At 40.8% G+C, this 16,810-nt stretch overlaps 1 protein-coding gene and 1 long non-coding RNA gene across 2 annotated transcripts; one reads left to right on the top strand and one right to left on the bottom strand.

Annotated features, from left to right (window-relative positions):
* Window positions 1-682: 682 nt before the first annotated feature.
* Window positions 683-9,684, bottom strand: LOC137470947 (uncharacterized). The gene is made up of 3 exons (XR_010997321.1): window positions 9,506-9,684; window positions 7,666-7,875; window positions 683-2,876 (listed from the first exon to the last, which is right to left on the bottom strand). It is a non-coding gene; the product is annotated as an uncharacterized lncRNA (long non-coding RNA).
* Window positions 9,685-10,348: 664 nt separating this feature from the next.
* ABRACL (ABRA C-terminal like) lies at window positions 10,349-14,652 on the top strand. The gene is made up of 3 exons (XM_068184808.1): window positions 10,349-10,437; window positions 12,794-12,860; window positions 14,085-14,652. Exons 2-3 carry the CDS (start codon window positions 12,800-12,802, stop codon window positions 14,267-14,269), a joined length of 246 nt encoding a protein of 81 aa, XP_068040909.1. The 5' UTR covers window positions 10,349-10,437; window positions 12,794-12,799; the 3' UTR covers window positions 14,270-14,652.
* Window positions 14,653-16,810: the final 2,158 nt, after the last annotated feature.

Here is a 16,810-nt window from a genome sequence, read left to right as displayed (position 1 = left end):
ACTCTCTTATAGAAAATAATTAAATCAGGAAGCTATTAGAATGTACAGTCACCTCTCTGACTGATGGGCTGTGTCCTGAATTCTTATCTCTTCTGTACTCCCCAGTAGATCAAAACCCAGTTGTAATAAAAAGAAATGCTGATTCTTTGCAAGAACCTAAGCACTGTTGCTACCTGGCTAAGGTAGCAGCCTAGATCTCATAGCCTGAATAGGAACCAAAAGGTTGCAGACTGTCTCAGCCTCCTTGTCCTCTTCTGACCCATGGACTGATGTACTAGGAGTTTTCTTCATGGGAAATATCTGGGTAGTGCTTCTTTTTATAGGTGTCTTCCAAATGGCTGAGAGACAGTGAGGGCAAGCCTCAGGCACGATTCCTGCAATTCATTTGTAGAGGATGTCGTAGCGATAGGAGGAATAGCACTGGAGAGCAAAGCAGGGCTTGCCAGGAGCACACAGTAGGCTCATGCTTCTTCCCCACATCTCCATCTGCAGCTCATCTACAGAATGAGAACAGAAATTTCTTGTTCCACTTCCCAGTCCATTTCAATAAGAGTTGTAGCCCTGGTAAAAAGCCTGGGACTAGGGTGGCCAAGAGTGCACCAAATGTGTTTTGTAATCATGGACTTGGTGAACTTAGAGGTCTTTTTCAACCGAAATGCTTCTATGATTCTATAACTCAAAACCTTTCTCTTGTTTGTATTTGATCACAATACTCTAGCCACTCAATTGACTGAAGACTTAGGAAAAACAGCTGAGAACAGGAAACCCAAAAATAGTTTATTGAGATTTTTGGTCAGATTATTTATTTGTGTAGTTTGATCTTATTAACTTGAAAGAAAGAGAACACTTTTAATGTGGAGCTACAATATTTACATGAAACCCCCTCCCACAAACTCAGAAGCTACCTTTCACATAAAACCTTTTTATCAATAAGGGCTTTTCTGATATTGTCAATGTACTGGAAAAGCCATATATATATATATTATTAGATATCCAAATACACTAAATCAAGATGATGCACTCAAAGTGGCAAACCACTGCTTTTTTGAATGAGGCATAGTGGAAGAGGATGCAGGAAACTGTAAGAACAATAGGTCTGGTCCCATTTTCCTCTTCTCTTTATATAGAGATTATGAAGGAAGTGAAATGATTCTGTTTCCTCACATCTGACCCGTGAGAAAAATAGCCTGTGCAGTCAGTTTTAACTTGGGAACACATACAAGTTCTATTTCCCAGTAATGAAATAAAGGATATGTATTTCTCAGAAAGGGAGTAAACAAAACAACGCCTTCATTTCTTCTGGTGTGAGATACTAGTCTCAAGCCTTCTGCTTGCCTCTGTGATGGAAACATTTTGAGCTGTAGTAACCAATTAACCAACGTACCAAGTCTTTATAGATAACTATTTGCTATATGCAAGTGGTTAATACTGAGCCTTTGTTAACACTGTTAACTAATTATTAGTTAACATTGACTTAACTTTGCTTGGTCTGTGATACAATTGATTGTTTGAAGAAAAAAAAAATTACCCCTCCAATTTCTGTTTCCTGTTAGCACTGTAATTACAGTTATTTCTGGATTTTAGAGCAGCAATAGATACACAAATTCTGGAATCATCAGCCCCCTCCTTACCCTCATAAATTCTGCCCAATTTGCAGATCAACAGAAGCCTACTTTCATGTCTTCTAATATTGTTTTGCAAGATTCCATTAAAATTGAAATGGAGATTAACTGTTTACAATGGAGTAATATGCTGGTTCCTAATACACTACATAGTGATGATGCACTCAAAGTGGCAAACCTCTGCTTTTTTGAATGATGCATTGTGAAAAACAGATGCAGGAAACTGGAAGAACAAGTTGGTGTAAACTTACTTAAGGAGGGCTTGGATTCAGAGGAAGTGCATTGAGAATTTTCTGTAGCTGTTCACAGAGAAAACACTTGCCTGTGTGCAAGACATCTTTTGTGCTTCTTTCAGTAAACATAAAGGAAGTGGGATCCATCTGTGTTATTTGTGTGACAGAACAAATAATATTGGCTTCAAAATGTGACATCACAATACCTTCAGAGGCAAATATTATTCATGTGCATGTAACACAATCACATAGGATAACTATAAACCAAACAAAAGAATGGTAATATATTTTTCTTAACTGTATTTTTAAATCTAAGCATATGCCACGTGTCAGAGATCCTTGGACATAATTTCCTCAAGGAAAAATAAGAAAGGGTAAGACTTATCCCAGAGGCTTGGGATATACAATTGCAATTCACTTTGCAGATGAGAAATTCATAAAACTTAGGTGTTAGATGCAAGAGAAAATTGTCCCGTTTGCAATCAAACCATGTGGCATAGATAAAAGTGTAAATTAATTTGATATTCTCATAGTACTTCCCTGGTAGATATTTATCTCCTCTCTGAAATTAACACACAGTTTAATCTTCTTCACCATCACAGAAATCCTCCTAGGCTATTAGGTCAATATGTGACACCACTGCCAGTGTTCCATGGGAAACTATGCTGGGAGTCTGACTGTCGTCCCCTCTTGCAGTTTCACACAGCAGGAAATCAAATTATTTAGGATCAAATGACTTGTGGCTGCAGTGTCAGTGAAATTAATAAAATTTGATGACACTTGAATTTGAACCTCATTTGGATTTCAGTGCTGGCATTGTATATTGAAGCCAGAAAAGAATTCCTAAAAGGCAGTTTGTTTACAGATCTTATTCTAAAAAGTACACTTCCCCATATGCAGGAAACAATAAAGTGTTTCTGTATGTGACTTAAAAATATAATAAAAATTCAGTGCAATTGCAAATATTATCAGATTCAAATGGTGTGATATGCACCATAAGTACTGTTTTTCAGCTAAGAACCTGGAATGCAGATAATCAGAATTACAGACAAAATTGATCCTTAAAAGTGCCTATGAATGGGAAACTTGAATTAAGTGATCATTAACTGTCATGAATCCAGTGATAAAGAATGTCTTCTTCCCTGTTGTTAGCCAACTGTAAACTTCTATGAACCATGACTGCATGGTCAGCAGGTCTTGACATTTCACCAATTAAAAAAAAATTACTGTGACGACTTTTGCCATGACACAATTTCATATGCTAAGTAAATGCAGTCTGACAAATGCAAATCCATAGTTCAATTTCAATAAATTTCCTTCAGGAAAAGATTTGATATACTTCTGCCATGACTCATGATAAATGCCTGAGCTTTAGGAAGGAAATTTGTATGAAATCAATAAATAAAGGTATTACATCTACAACCGTATTTGATATGAATGTGAATAGTAATTCCATATTAATGTAACTGTAATCTCTGCTGCCATTATTTGACATCTTTTATGGAAAGCCTGTATTTTTGGTTTTCTGAAAAACTCCCCAAAATATCGGTATGTGTATGTATATATGTAGAGGGAAAGGAGAAAGGGAGATGATTTTTTTCATGATGCATACCAAACAAGAGGACAGAGGGTCTGAATAATTCAACTGTTCCCATGCTGTCTGGAGATCAGGAGATGTGCTGCTGTTTCCTTGCCACATGAGATTTTTTGACACCAGGAATATGAGAAAGTATTTAGTCTTCATGTGACTCTCTCTCAAATATTCAGCTCTTGTAACAAAGAACAATCTAAAACACATTATATAAAACCAGCTATTTATACATTTTTTTTCTCTTTGTAAACTGTCTCCAAACACTGATGCACTGCTCTCTCAAAACATTCATGCACATCCTCTTTCCTTCACATCCTTTTGTGCAGAAAAGCATCGCCCCCTGACTAATTTTGACTTTGTGCCTGTTGAGAAAGGCTTTGGAGTCAATCTTACAGTTTTCAAGTAAATGCTCTCAGACACATGGTTTGCTGTATAACTAATGTTATGAGCCTTGTCTTTTAGCTTGTATTGATACAGCATCTTTCTGACATTTCATGCAGAGGTTTACTCTTGGCTTAGGGGTGGAGCAAGTAATTTCAGTGATTTACTTCAAGATTTTAAATACTCCTCTTTTCTATTCCACTGCAGTAAAGGTTTACATGCTAAATTTAGGAAGCAGCAGCATTATATTGTTTGAGACACCTAGTGAATAATAAGACTTTGACATACTGAGGCCATTCCTGAAATAAATCCTCTCTCCTGGACAGACATCGGTGAGCTTAAGTGAATCATTCCATCTACCTCAACTGAAGTGCTCATTCAAGAACCAACACTGTCAGCAGTCATTGTGTTTGTATTTTGTTGTGGTGTGTTTTTATGTTCATAAAAGTTAGATTAAGATAGTTATTTTATTAATGTTACTTAGGTTACAATGTTCCTTGTATCCTCCCATTTCTTTCCCTCATAATTGGTTTGATCCAAGTTGTTTACCCCAAAAGTTCCCGCCACTTGGCTCCCCAAGATAGCTTTCAATCTCCTCACTCCTCCCTGCTCTTTCCTTGTTTGGTTCTGCCACTCAGAGTTTGTCAACACTCCTCCAGCTATCAATCCTGTAACCACCCCCAGTTTCTTCCAGAAGTTTCTGTGTCGATCACCCCAGTTCAGCTTGTCTATTTGTTCTCTGATTTTGTACCCAGCCCTGTCACGCTGTCATTGTTGTTATGATTTATGTAACCCCCTTATGGTTTACCCCCATTGGACGAGACAGGTTTACACCCTTTTCTGCCCACTCCCTATTTAAGTTGCTGTAACCCTTGATTTGACTGACACTCATCCCTGCTCCCACCCTGAGTAGACCTTTGTTCCTGCCCCATCTGGGGGAATAAAGACTCTTTGGGCACACAGGCGACTGTTCGTTCCTTCATCTCTTCGTCTCCTCCCAGCGCGTTTCGGCTATCTGTGTGACCCACGCCGCAGCACTCAGCACTACCAGGGAGGCCGGAGCCATTCCCCTGGAGTGCCCACTCTCGTGGTGGCCACCCGGCCTTATGCGAGCAGTGCTAGTCGGAGCATTCCATCCGCTTGTGGCCGTGGCGAGTAGCTGCCACAGTATTTGTAGTTTCTCTTGATCTGAGGCTGGTCTGGCATATTTGCTTTTACATTAAAAGAAATGTTTGTTTTGCTAAGTTACTTTTTCAACTCACTGAGAAAGTAAAAAAGAGAAAGTGTTGAGCTTTTTTTCTATTGTTGTCTTCTGGTTTGGTCTTTTTTGGTCATTATATGAAGAGTAAAGCTAAGCACCCATATAATTAATATTTTTAAATGTGGCTCTACATGCAAATTCATGGAAAGTTTTCCAGAGCATCACTATGCTTTTCATTTTGGCTAAATTACTTTCTCCCTTGAAACAATTGCTGACTTAAGACAGAGAGAGTGGTCAAGGAAGACCATGATTGGACCAAAAACTATGAAGATGCTTTGGATATGGAGTGCTGTTTTCCTCATTGATTGGCTTGTCTCAAAAAATACAGCCATTCTTCTGACTGCCCCTGATATCCATATGTCGGGGTCGGGTTGGCAAGACCCCAACAGTGTGAAAGTCTTTTTTCCCTAGACCAGCAGCCAAAGAAGACATCTGGGAGGTGTGAAGCTGAGTTTTCAAGGTTGTTTATTTATTCTTATCTAAAATATTTTCTTTCTGACCCATCGAGTTCCAGCTAGTACACAAGCCATGGCAGTCTGCCGCGAGCCCCGGGCGTCTCCCACATTATATACTCAGAATTACATGTACCATGTTTACAGTTCCTGTACCAATACCTAAAATCTATGTTGGACAGTGTGTCCCTATCCTAGACCAATAGAAAAGTGTCACCACCACACCGAGACATGGAGGACAAGAAGAAGGAAGAAAAGGCTAGGGCATGCACAGATTCCTCCATATTGTATCCCTGAATTACATTCTAAAAAACCCCAAAATTCTACTTTTTCACCCTGTGTCAATTCCCTTATTACACTACTCGAGCCCTTTTGTCTTGTAATTCCTCATATAAGGTTGGCAGCCTCTCCCATGGGCTAAAATCAAAGCCACAGGTGTTTTTGACTTGCTGCCAAGGTCCCTGAGCCCCCTGCCAGGGTCTCAAGGCATCCAGGGCAGCCAAAGGGATGTTCTGGACTCCGACATCCATACTCTCTGAGTATTACTTATTGCCCTCAGCTTTCTACAACAGCATTGACTTGAATTTTAATTTCTCATTGTACCCTGTCATGTTCTAGAAACAGGTATCTTACATTTTCTGTGGGGTTACAAAGTCCACAGGAATAAGGAATGCAGTAGATCTTCTACCATTTGAAATCTTTAAATCATATGAAGACTTTTAAGACCAATTATAGTCTGGGCTGATGTGGCTTTTGAGTCATAACCCTACAGCACACCTGTGCAATGGATGCAACACATCCATGGTGAGAAGTGATTCAAGGCAGGTTGATGGCACAGATACCTGATGGGGCTGGGCTAAGACAAGACACATCCACACACTCCTGTTTGAATCACAGCACCACAGTTTCCATCCAGCTTTGGAGACAGTAAGGAGAATTTGGCACTTTAAACAGGTACAAGTTACTGGTGTTAAAGCAAGGGGATGGGACACAGGCACATGCAGCAGGAATTGATGTCTCTACTAAATGAACATGTCAAACAAAAATGTGTTGTAAGATGAAAGTAAGACCTGGATTATGTAAGAAGGCTGTTAAGATGTTCTCATCTAACAGTAAAATCTGCAATCATGGTGTCAGTTCAACGGTTTTTAGCTGGGGAGGATCTCAACACAAAATACTGTATATGCACATGTGATGCATATGCCTGCCTGCATATAAGCACATATAATACAACAAAAATTAAAAAGAAAATTATTATACAAAACAAGAACAGCATGGATTATCAACATATAGTAGTAAAGTGACACTATCTAGTTAATATATGCTGGAAAACAATATAGACAGCCATTACCTAGCAAATGACATTGTCACTTTCCCCTAAATTTTTCAGGCTTGGCCCTAATGGTGTTACACACCTGTCTCTGGAGAACCTGTAACAATAAATATGTTTACCACATGTTTACATTAAACATTAAGTACTTTTATAAAGCTAATTTCTCATGGGGTGAGAAGCTATTCAGATTCCATTCAGAATCAATGAACAGCTGAAAGGTAGAAGGAGACAAAGAGGTAAAGCTGGTAGTGAACTGATAGTCGTGACTGAGAGAGGTTACTAATTACTAGTGCGCTCTTAATACTATTTCTGTTTGGACCTTCTCTGCTGTTCAAAGCTGTCATTGAAGACATGGGAAAAGAGGTGATGAAGTTTGTGTGATCCTATTTTAAATTACACAGTAAAATACCTGATGGTACTGAAAAATGGAAAGTAGTGTACTGGGGGGAGAGTAATCCTAATTATTTGTAACAGAACAATTAATTACTACCACTTTGGAAATAGTTTTTGAAACCATTGTGCATAGCGCTTAGATATTTTAAAAAAGTCAAGTAAAATGTTGGGAACTTTTATTATTGGGAGTGAGAACAAAACAGAAAACATTCTTACATCTTTTGTCCTACATGCTGAATAATACTGACAGTTCTGCTACTTCAGTCCCAGAAACTAACACAGAATTATTTGAAAAATTATAAAGAGAAACAAGAAGGATCAGCAACATGGAGACACGTTCATCTTGTATGAGATTAAATTAGGGACTGTGGTGGAGGAAGGAGAAGATAGAATAATTACTTGCTCCAATGAGTGCCAGGAGCCAGGAGAAAAACTGATAGTTTTCATTGATTACACTGTTTCCCAAATGCCTTCTCTTGGTCCCTGCTGGAGGCAAAATGTCCAGTTAAATTGATGGTTTGATCAGATGCAGTATGTCTACTGTGTTGCTCTCAAGCGATGTTTTTTACGTCATGCATAATTCCTCTGTTTGGCTGCCTTCGTGGGCATCTGGGGGAACAGTAACAATGAAGAGAGATGCCAAGGGAGGTCAAATCAGAATAGTCTGTTTTAAGGCAGAATCTCATGAGTTTTAGGGAGCACTCTTACACAGCTAAAATGCATAATGAATTATGAGTCTGATGATGACCTTCACCAGTTATATGAAATATGTATGAGCAATATTTCCATGTCTGTCCTGTGAGCTTGTAAAGGACAATTTTGCACTTCTTTCTTTTTTAAAACAGCATCAATTTGTGGAAATAGAGTGATGGGAAATCACCATCTCCATAATTATCATGTTTCCTACTCACTGCTGCTGCCCCTGTAATAACATAATCAGTCATTGAGTTCTGATGCTGCCCAGCTAATTTTTGTACTTTGGCAGTATCTGTTACCTTAATTGTCATGGTAACAGATGGTTTTGACTTCTTATTAACCTGTTTTAACATTACATGACTAGGAAGGGCCATGAAAGTAATAATAACAAAAGTGTTTCAATAATCTCCTCATGCCTGGAGACAAATACTTGGGAATAACACTTCATTTTCAAAAGACAGAATAAAAGCAAATATATTAGGCTTACTCAAAAAAAATGTGTTAAAAGAAAATAAGATGAGGAATTATAGAGTTTTCTTCATCTTTCTCAGATACACAGTTGATGTCTCTTATAAATTAGGGTCTATGAGTCAAAACTGAAAAAAATTTTTAACACAGATTTCATCATTAGCATAATAATAATAATGCCTTTAGTCTGAAAAGTCACAAACTATTACTTGATCAAACAAATTATCCATAATATCAATCACATTATGCAAAGGCCTACATTATTTGTGCAAATTTAATGAGTTTTTTTGATGATTAAGAAATCTAGGTTATGTTCAACTGAAAGCATGTAGTTAACAATAAAATCAGAAGATAAGCACTTTCATTCTATACTGCTAAATAACTGGAATCTTTGATGTATTTGGTAACATGCTGATCAGATTCACTTTTAAAAGCTTTATCTCAGATCTACCTTAAAAAAACTACCCTTTTTTACTGTAGCATTTAGCATTTTGTTAGCCAATATAACAAAGACCTTAGAAAAGCAGTACACACATATGGCATCATAAGCACAGAGCATCAGTGCTCTTCAGATACTACATTCTCCTGGGAATTTTCAATGTCTTTTGAGTCAATTCAGATAGATTTAAATTTTATTTATTTCCTTAGCAACTTAGGAATGTAGCCCTTTTTAATCTTGTTTTCCTTAATATCAAGCTTTCTTTTTTGCAAAGAGCACCTCTTACTGATGTAAAATCATCATAATATCTAATCTGTTCCAGAAAATATCTTGATAGCATATCGAAACCAGAAAGCAGTATGGTTTTGGGTTTTTTTAACTATCAAAGATTCTGTAACTGCTCGATCAATAGTGATAATTCAATGGAAAAGTTAATCTTTTCATGAAAACACCATCCAAAATATCCCTTGCAAATCAATTTATCTAGCTGCAGGTTTGAGCCCTAGCAGAGCTTGCTGCAGTGGTTTGAGGTGCTATCAGCTATTTATTCCTACTCACACCTGGGGTTGGAGAATATAACAGGGCACTGGCCCCCACTGGCACAGCTCACAGTCTGAGAAAGAATCTCAGCCTCACCTTCAGAAACTAGTGCACGAAAACTGTGAGTTGCAAGGGCTGGAAATAGTTTCTTTTCTCACCTCTGCTTTAGGGCAGTCATGCCTGGTGAGGAGGCGGGAGAGATATCTGGCAACGGCAATGCCTTCAGCTGTGGCAGTGAGAATTTTTGGGAGAGCCTTGGTACGAACCTTGACTCTGGGGGGCTGGCGGCAGCTTCATTGCTTTGTAGAAGTTAATGCAGCTCTCAGCTTAAATGCCCGAGTCCTTGAGAGAGGACGTAAACGTTTCTATGAGGTGAAGAGAGACAAGAGTAGTAGTGAATGCCACGATACAAGACAGAAAACATTAAGTTGCATTCTTTCTGCAGCGTAGGGTGCGATGATATGGGTGCTGAACGGAAACACAGACACACTGCATCACAACTTTATAGACGGTAAATGGTGTTAACTTAGCTCGTTCATTTTCTTTGGAAGGAGAACTAGTTTTCTAGGAGAAAATAAATGTGGGGGGCTTAAGGAATGTGGCATGATATCACCCGGGGAAGCCAGCGGAGATGGGGCATGGGACGGTGATGGAGAGTGACTGAAGCAAGACGGTAAATTACAGAAAGCTGACCCACAGGAAGAGGGAGCTGCTGAAGGGCTGGCCTTGGAAGGCGTTTTACGTGGCAAACTCAGTAACGCCCGTGCCGCGGGAAGAATTTAGGCACGGCACGGGGAGAGGGGTCCCGGCAGGGCAGGAGGGCAGCAGCACTCCGCTCCCGCGTGTCCCGCCCGGACACAGCCAAGATGGCCGGGAGCGCCGCTCCGGGGCGGTGGGAGCTCAGCGCGGGAGGCGGCGCGGCGCCGGCGGGGGCAGAGCCGCCTCCGCCCGCCCCTCGCCGGCCCCGGCCCCGCCCGGCGCTGCCCCACGGCTCCGCCGGCTCCGAGCGGCCACAGCAGCGGCAGCGGGTGAGTGCTGGCGGGTGGGATCGGCTCGGGACAGCCGTCCGTTCCTCCGACCGTACGTCCTTCCTTCCCTCCCTCCGGCCCAGGGAGCCGTCCTTGCCTCCCTCCGCGCCGGGGGTAGCTGCCGCTCGCCCGGGCGGGGCCCGCTTCCCGGTGCTCCCTGCGCAGGCGGCGGCGGGAGCCGGATCCCGCCGGGATGTGGGAAGGGAGCCGCGCTCTGCCTCCCAGCGCGGATGGGCGCAGGGGCCATCAGTGCCTGCCAGGGGACAGGTCGGCGCCGTGGGTGACCGATGCGTCTGTGCGTGTGTGTGCTCGCAGCGTTCGGCGCGCTTCTGCCAAATCAGGAGAAGTTTAATTTCCATACCACGTACTGCCTTGCAGCAGTGTATTGGCGTCAGGAGTACCAGAGTCTAATAGCTGGCGTGCACCTTTGATAGTTGGTGTGTTGAGCATCTACAGTATAAAGCAAATATATAAGCTTTGAGATACCGAGCATTCCTACTCCTTGCTCAGCCACGCTTCTCTGATCTCAAAAGTCTTGCCTAATAATGTAGAATTTAATTTTTTTTTATTCTAAATAATGCTGTTTATATTGATGATGTATATGTATGAAAATAATTAGAAATCAACGTGAATTTAAACAGCTGGAAGTAAAAAATAGCCTTTAACGTGAGAAGAACGTCTTTAAAAAGAGAAGATAATTATGCCACTGTGATGACCAATATCAAAACTGGCAGTCTGACAAATAAAAGGAGTGTAAGCTTTCTAAGAGATGGGTCATGTTTTCCTTGCCGACTTGATCTGTTGAGTGCGGAGCCCGACAAAATCCGGAAGTTTGTGGAGTTCACCTAAGGCAGTTGCAGCTGTGCGGCCTTGCTGCCCTGCCCTTTGCAGCGGGGGTCCCAGGGCAGCACCTCTCCTTTCAATGTCACCTGTCGGTCTGCGGCTGATGCCCACTGCAGCGCTGCTGTTACCGTGCACTAGGGATGAACTTGTGGTTTGCCTGGGGTTTTGACCAGAACCCATGCTGATAATTAAGCTTGCTGAGTTTTGCATGTTAAAAAGAATAATTTTTTTGCATGTGAATTTTGGATCCAAGAATCAGATTCTGCTGCAAAGGCGTTTTTGACTCTTGTGTAAATCATAAGGGGTCAGGAAGTAGAGCTATGTCACCCTTACCTATTTTAATAAAAAAAGGACGGGAAGTTTTTAGCTTAGGAAGAGTTTGTGATGCATTCAAATGTCTATTTTTTAACTCCACTTTCATACTAGTGCAAAAATCCCAGTTTCTTGAAATTCAGAGTGGGTCTCGGTGATCACTGAGCCGTTTTTAGCTAGTGCTCAGCTGCAGAAACTCTCAGTGGCTTTTGTTCCAGGCTGCATTGTTGGCACTGGTGGAAGCTGCATTTGATGCTTTGCTTTATCTGTGATGCCCAGTTTCTTGTGCTTACCTCAATGCAAGATTTTGCTTGAGTTCAGCAGCTAAAGGTTTCATTGTGCTGATGCTGCTTTGCACAGGGAAGGCCATAAGACACCGTTCAGGCGTCTGCAGTTGTTAACCTTGGGCGCTTTGTAGCCAGGTAGTGTTGTGTGTGACTGTGGTGCCGCCAAATGCTGTGCCACATATGGCTAAACTCTTGTGAGGCATTGGTACACATTGGTGCAAATTGCTGCATTTCACGACAAAGAGGTACCCCAGATAGGTTTGGCAGTGTAGTAGATTCTCGGGATCATTTTGAATGGCAAAAATGTTGACTGCCTTAGGTCACTTGCATAGTTTGGATCAGTTCTGCTTTCAGTAGCAGGTATGCAGGAGCTGCTGTCCTTTCAGACACTATGTGTGTCTGTAACCAGCAATACGTGTCTGCAATATCTTCCCAGTATATGTAGAAAGCTGTGGTGTGGTTTAAGAAACCAAATCTACCACATATCCCAGAGAGAAATTTAAAGGTAGATGTTCCATTTTAATTGAGGCCACTGATGGAAAGTTGCAAAGCCCCTGAAGACGTGTGATGTTAGTGATTTGCTCTGATTGTGTGGCAGCTTAAGCTCATTCCTTAAAACAAACAGCTCTCCTCTTCCTTGACCTTTCCACATCTGTCATATTTTGAAATTGGCTCCTTATATTTGTGTATAGAATGTAACAAGATTGTAACTTCTCTTCCCTTCAAATGCAGAGGTGCAGAGGCTCTTTCTCTGTTCAAGACTAAAATCCTAGATTATCCTGTAGACATGCATCTCCAAGCTACTGGGATTTATGAGGTGTTGTGACATTCCTAAAGAATTGAGAACATGCCAGAACGGTGCAAAGGATTTACAGGATTCCTAATAACTATCTACTTTTTTTTTTTCATTTTAGACCACAATGAATGTGGAACATGAAATTAGCCTCTTAGTGGAGGAGATTCGGCGGCTGGGAACCAAAAGTAAGTGTTGTAGTAGCTCTGTATGGATGTGGTCACATTATAGGTGCGTGTACATACATACATGCCACCATGCATGCATGTCATACAGATGTAGTCATGTTACATCAAACTAAGAACTTGGCAAATTCTAATAAGTAGGTAACCTGAAAACCTGCATATGCACTTCATGTTGGACTGTAAGGTACTGCCTGTATTCCATCCTTTAAAGTAGTTCTGTTATAAAGTTAAACATTTAAGCTTCTGCAGCAGAGGGGTTGTATGCCTGAAATCCTGCTCCCTGAATCCTGAATCGGCTGCAAGAGTCACCTTTTCTTTAGGCTTTCAATACTTGCTACAGTCACCACAAGAAAGTTGCACCTTCTCCTTCCACCTCCTTCCTTGGTAACTTCTTTATTCAGAATACATGCATTTCAATTCTGTTAATGATCTTATTGTTTGGAAGAAATTGGTCCATATGCCTAAAACTAATCCAGGAGTTATATATGTAGTTCCAAACTTCCTTAAATTTGCTTAGAAGGTACTATTTTCTCTTAGGATTGTTTTTCATTGCTAAAACTCCTAATTCTTTACAAATATTTATACACTTTGTGGATGTGCTACCTGCTCCTGTATGTCAGTTCTGGTGCCATTTGTTCAGTTCCACTTGTTTTTCAAAACCTGAATGCATATGTACATTTTGCATTTTGTATGACTGAATCTGCTTTTTAGGAATAACACACCTTTAACATATCTTTTTAGATTTTTTCTTTGTGTGAAAATTCACATTGCAGCCTTTTCAATGTGACCCTTAATGATTAATGAGTGAAAAAATTGTGAAAAAAATATTTTAATGTATGGTTTAGATTTAGGTTGGAGGAGCAGGGTGTTGGACTTAATCCTTATAGGTCTCCCTCAATTTGAGATATTCTAGAATTTTAATTATTTAAAACTAATTTCCTCCAAACACTGTGAAGAGGTTCAATAGCCTCTGCTTGTCATAGGTTTCAGGAAGTCATCAATAAAAGTAAACAGAGCAGATATATGGTCCTTGATACAAGTCTCTGGAAGGAAAGGCAAAGTTAGATTAGGCAGGAGTTCTGCCTACTGTTTATCATCAGCATTCATAGTATTATCCCAAATAAACTGGGAAACACTGTGGGGTTTGCTTTCAATGTTCTCTGTGTCACCTTATCTTCCCGATAATCTCCTAACTTGAAGGAAATCTATATTATGTCTTTTATTTAGATGCTGATGGACAAGTGAGCGTGAAATTTGGTGTGCTGTTTGCTGATGAGAAGTGTGCCAACCTCTTTGAAGCCCTGGTGGGAACGCTTAAGGCGGCAAAACGACGGAAGATCGTCACTTACCAAGGAGAGCTGCTTTTACAAGGCGTTCATGACAACGTGGATATCATGCTGCTGCAGGACTGATGCAGTGTTTCAGCTATGTGTTCATGGAATTGCTTCAAACAGTTTGATCAATCAAACAATTGTTTGATTTGCCACATACTCTTAATAAGGCTGATCATTCCAAGGCGTTTTGATGTATTTTCTATATCTTTATAGTCAAAAGAAAACTGTCCTTTTTTAAAAAACATTTCCTTTTGTAAGTCTTCCTAAAATGGTACTGTATGTGAGTAATGTAAAAGATGCCAGATCTTTTTCTCTTTCTTTGTTCATTTTTTTTTTTAATCTCAGGTAATTCTCTCAAATGTCTGGTGGCTATTTTCAACATATGAAGAAGAGGACTGGCAATTTAATGTTTACAAATGAAAATGTGCCATGAAAGTATAAAATAAAAGCACATACTTAAATTTGTGTTATTCTTACTGCTTTGGTTTCTCTTTTTATTTGCAATCTGAAATGAAAGCAAACTGAATTACTCCAAGGAGCATATTTAGGCAACTGTTCAGAAAGCACAGCTGAGATAGAAATAATTTTGCAGCATGATTCAGTAGAAGAATGACTGGCCTTTGGATTGACCAGATTGTGCACAAAAAGCCATTAATGTTAAAGGTACCTCATTCATCTGTGGCAGGGTCACAGGGTCACAGGGTACCTTTAACAGCTTTCGTTTTCTTGTCCTCTAGACTTGTGAAGCAAGTGGGTGAAGGCTCCCTGAATGCTTTCATGCAGTGCTAACCGGAAGTTAGTACAGCAGCTTCAGGCTGTGATTCTTTTCCTCATAGAAGTCCTACTTTCTCTAAATCTCTCCAGGCAGAAGGTGGCAGGGGAGGAGAAGAAAGAAGCCCTTTCAATTGTTTCCTAGCTTACTGCCAATTCTTTTTATCAGGTAGAAATGTACCCTCCAGTAGGCTGCATGAGGAAAGCAGCCGTGGGTAAGCAAATTACTTACTGCTCTGTGCTTACACTCCACAGCTGCAGTTCTTAAAGTTGCAGGATAGGTGAATTTCCCTTAGCATCCTTTTACAAGTGCAAAATGTTTGAAAAGTGTCTCCTCATTTACAGATCCAGCAAATGCGTGCATTGTTATGGAATCTCTACAAAGCTGTGTAGTTCCAGCTGCTGCCCCTTTCGTCTTGTTTTGCTCTGCTTTGCGCAACAGGAAAACAACTTAGATCCTGTGTGCAAACAGATCTGGGCTGCCTCTGCTTGTGCTGGCCCCAGAAGCTGGAGAGCAGGGAAGTGATATACAGAGAAACTTGAGCTGTCTGGGTCCAAGCCAGTTGGAGTGGAGGAGCAGAGCAGGAACTCAGCACAGCTTACTAGCTCCAGTGCTCTGCCACTCTGGTGCAGCTTTTCTGCTTCCAGATCTGAGCTGGGAAGTGCCTGCACCCCTATGCTCCTCAGGTAGAAAGAAGGGGAGCAGAGACCTATGCCTTCTGCCAGAGGGCTGAGACCAGACGGCTGTGAGTTGCCAGGTAACTACAGCTGATTTTTCTTCTCCTTCTATTTTGCTGCAAGAGACTGCATTGTCTGGGTTCACAGAATAGCCTGAGTATGCTGGCAGATACCGAGTGCTTTGTAATTGTCTGAGATGCCAGTTTTGGTACAGAGGGTACCAACCTGTCCCAGACAGGAAGTAGCTCTCTGTGCAAGCTCACGACAGCTCTTTAAGCACTGAAGGGCTCAGCCTTGAAAATTTAGTAAAAACCAGTGCTGAGTTGGAGCCAAGACAGGACTATGAAGAGACATTTATGTCTCTCTTACTTAAGAATTATCTTAAAAATACTAATAAAAGTGCTCAGGGTTTCTGGGAACACCATGTAGAAAGAGACAGAGAAACTTGGAATTAAAATAAATCTGCAACACAGGAGAATGTGGTTTGTGTACTGCCTGAGGCAGTTGAGTTTCATTTTCTCTCTGATTCTGAAAGCAGGAGAGGAACAGGAACAAGGATGTATATCTAAGAATTTGCCTCCAGTGCAAAGTTTAATCCAGTATCTACTGACCTCAGAATTGTGTAGGGTTTTCACTTCAGGTTATATACAAGCACCGTTGACTTTGTAATATATTTTTTTCCCCAGAGAAAATCAAATACTAACATTTCTTCCCATGCATGGGACAACACATTTGTTAAGGAAATAATTTCCACAAATGGCCTGGACATGAGACGTAGTTCCTGAAGCACTTGATACAATAATAGAAAGCTGGGTGGAGGAATTAGCTATTTCTATAAACAGTAGTACAATCAGCACTCCTCTGCGATGCATTTGTGATCTTGCCAGCTATGGGTCTGAAGGAAGTTTGCAGGTCAGCCAGGAGCACCAGTCATTCCAAAACAGAAAGTAATTCTGGGGAAGTAGGAAGAATCAGAAAATTTTGAGAACAGCATAAGAGCTATCAGTAGCTGTCACCTGCCTGCGATAATGCTGGGAAATCAGCGGAAGTGTAGCTTGGCTAATTTAGTTTCCATCTTCATACGATCTGAGAGCATGGTGGAAACTTGAAGAGAGGTTGGATGAGCTCCAGGCAAAACTAACTGACACAATTTAAGATGTCACCTGTGCA

This window comes from Anomalospiza imberbis, chromosome 3 (assembly GCF_031753505.1).
Source record: "Anomalospiza imberbis isolate Cuckoo-Finch-1a 21T00152 chromosome 3, ASM3175350v1, whole genome shotgun sequence".
Taxonomy (NCBI): Eukaryota; Metazoa; Chordata; class Aves; order Passeriformes; family Viduidae; genus Anomalospiza; species Anomalospiza imberbis.
The sequence above is the reverse complement of the archived record's forward strand: the minus strand, read 5'-3'. Positions and strand labels throughout refer to the sequence as shown.

Bases quoted from the DNA above. Each gene is read 5' to 3' on its own strand.
- ABRACL (XM_068184808.1), top strand. From the start codon at position 12,800: ATGAATGTGGAACATGAAATTAGCCTCTTAGTGGAGGAGATTCGGCGG. The intron at 12,861-14,084 runs GTAAGTGTTGTA...TCTTTTATTTAG, and splicing joins TCGGCGGCTGGGAACCAAAA to ATGCTGATGGACAAGTGAGC.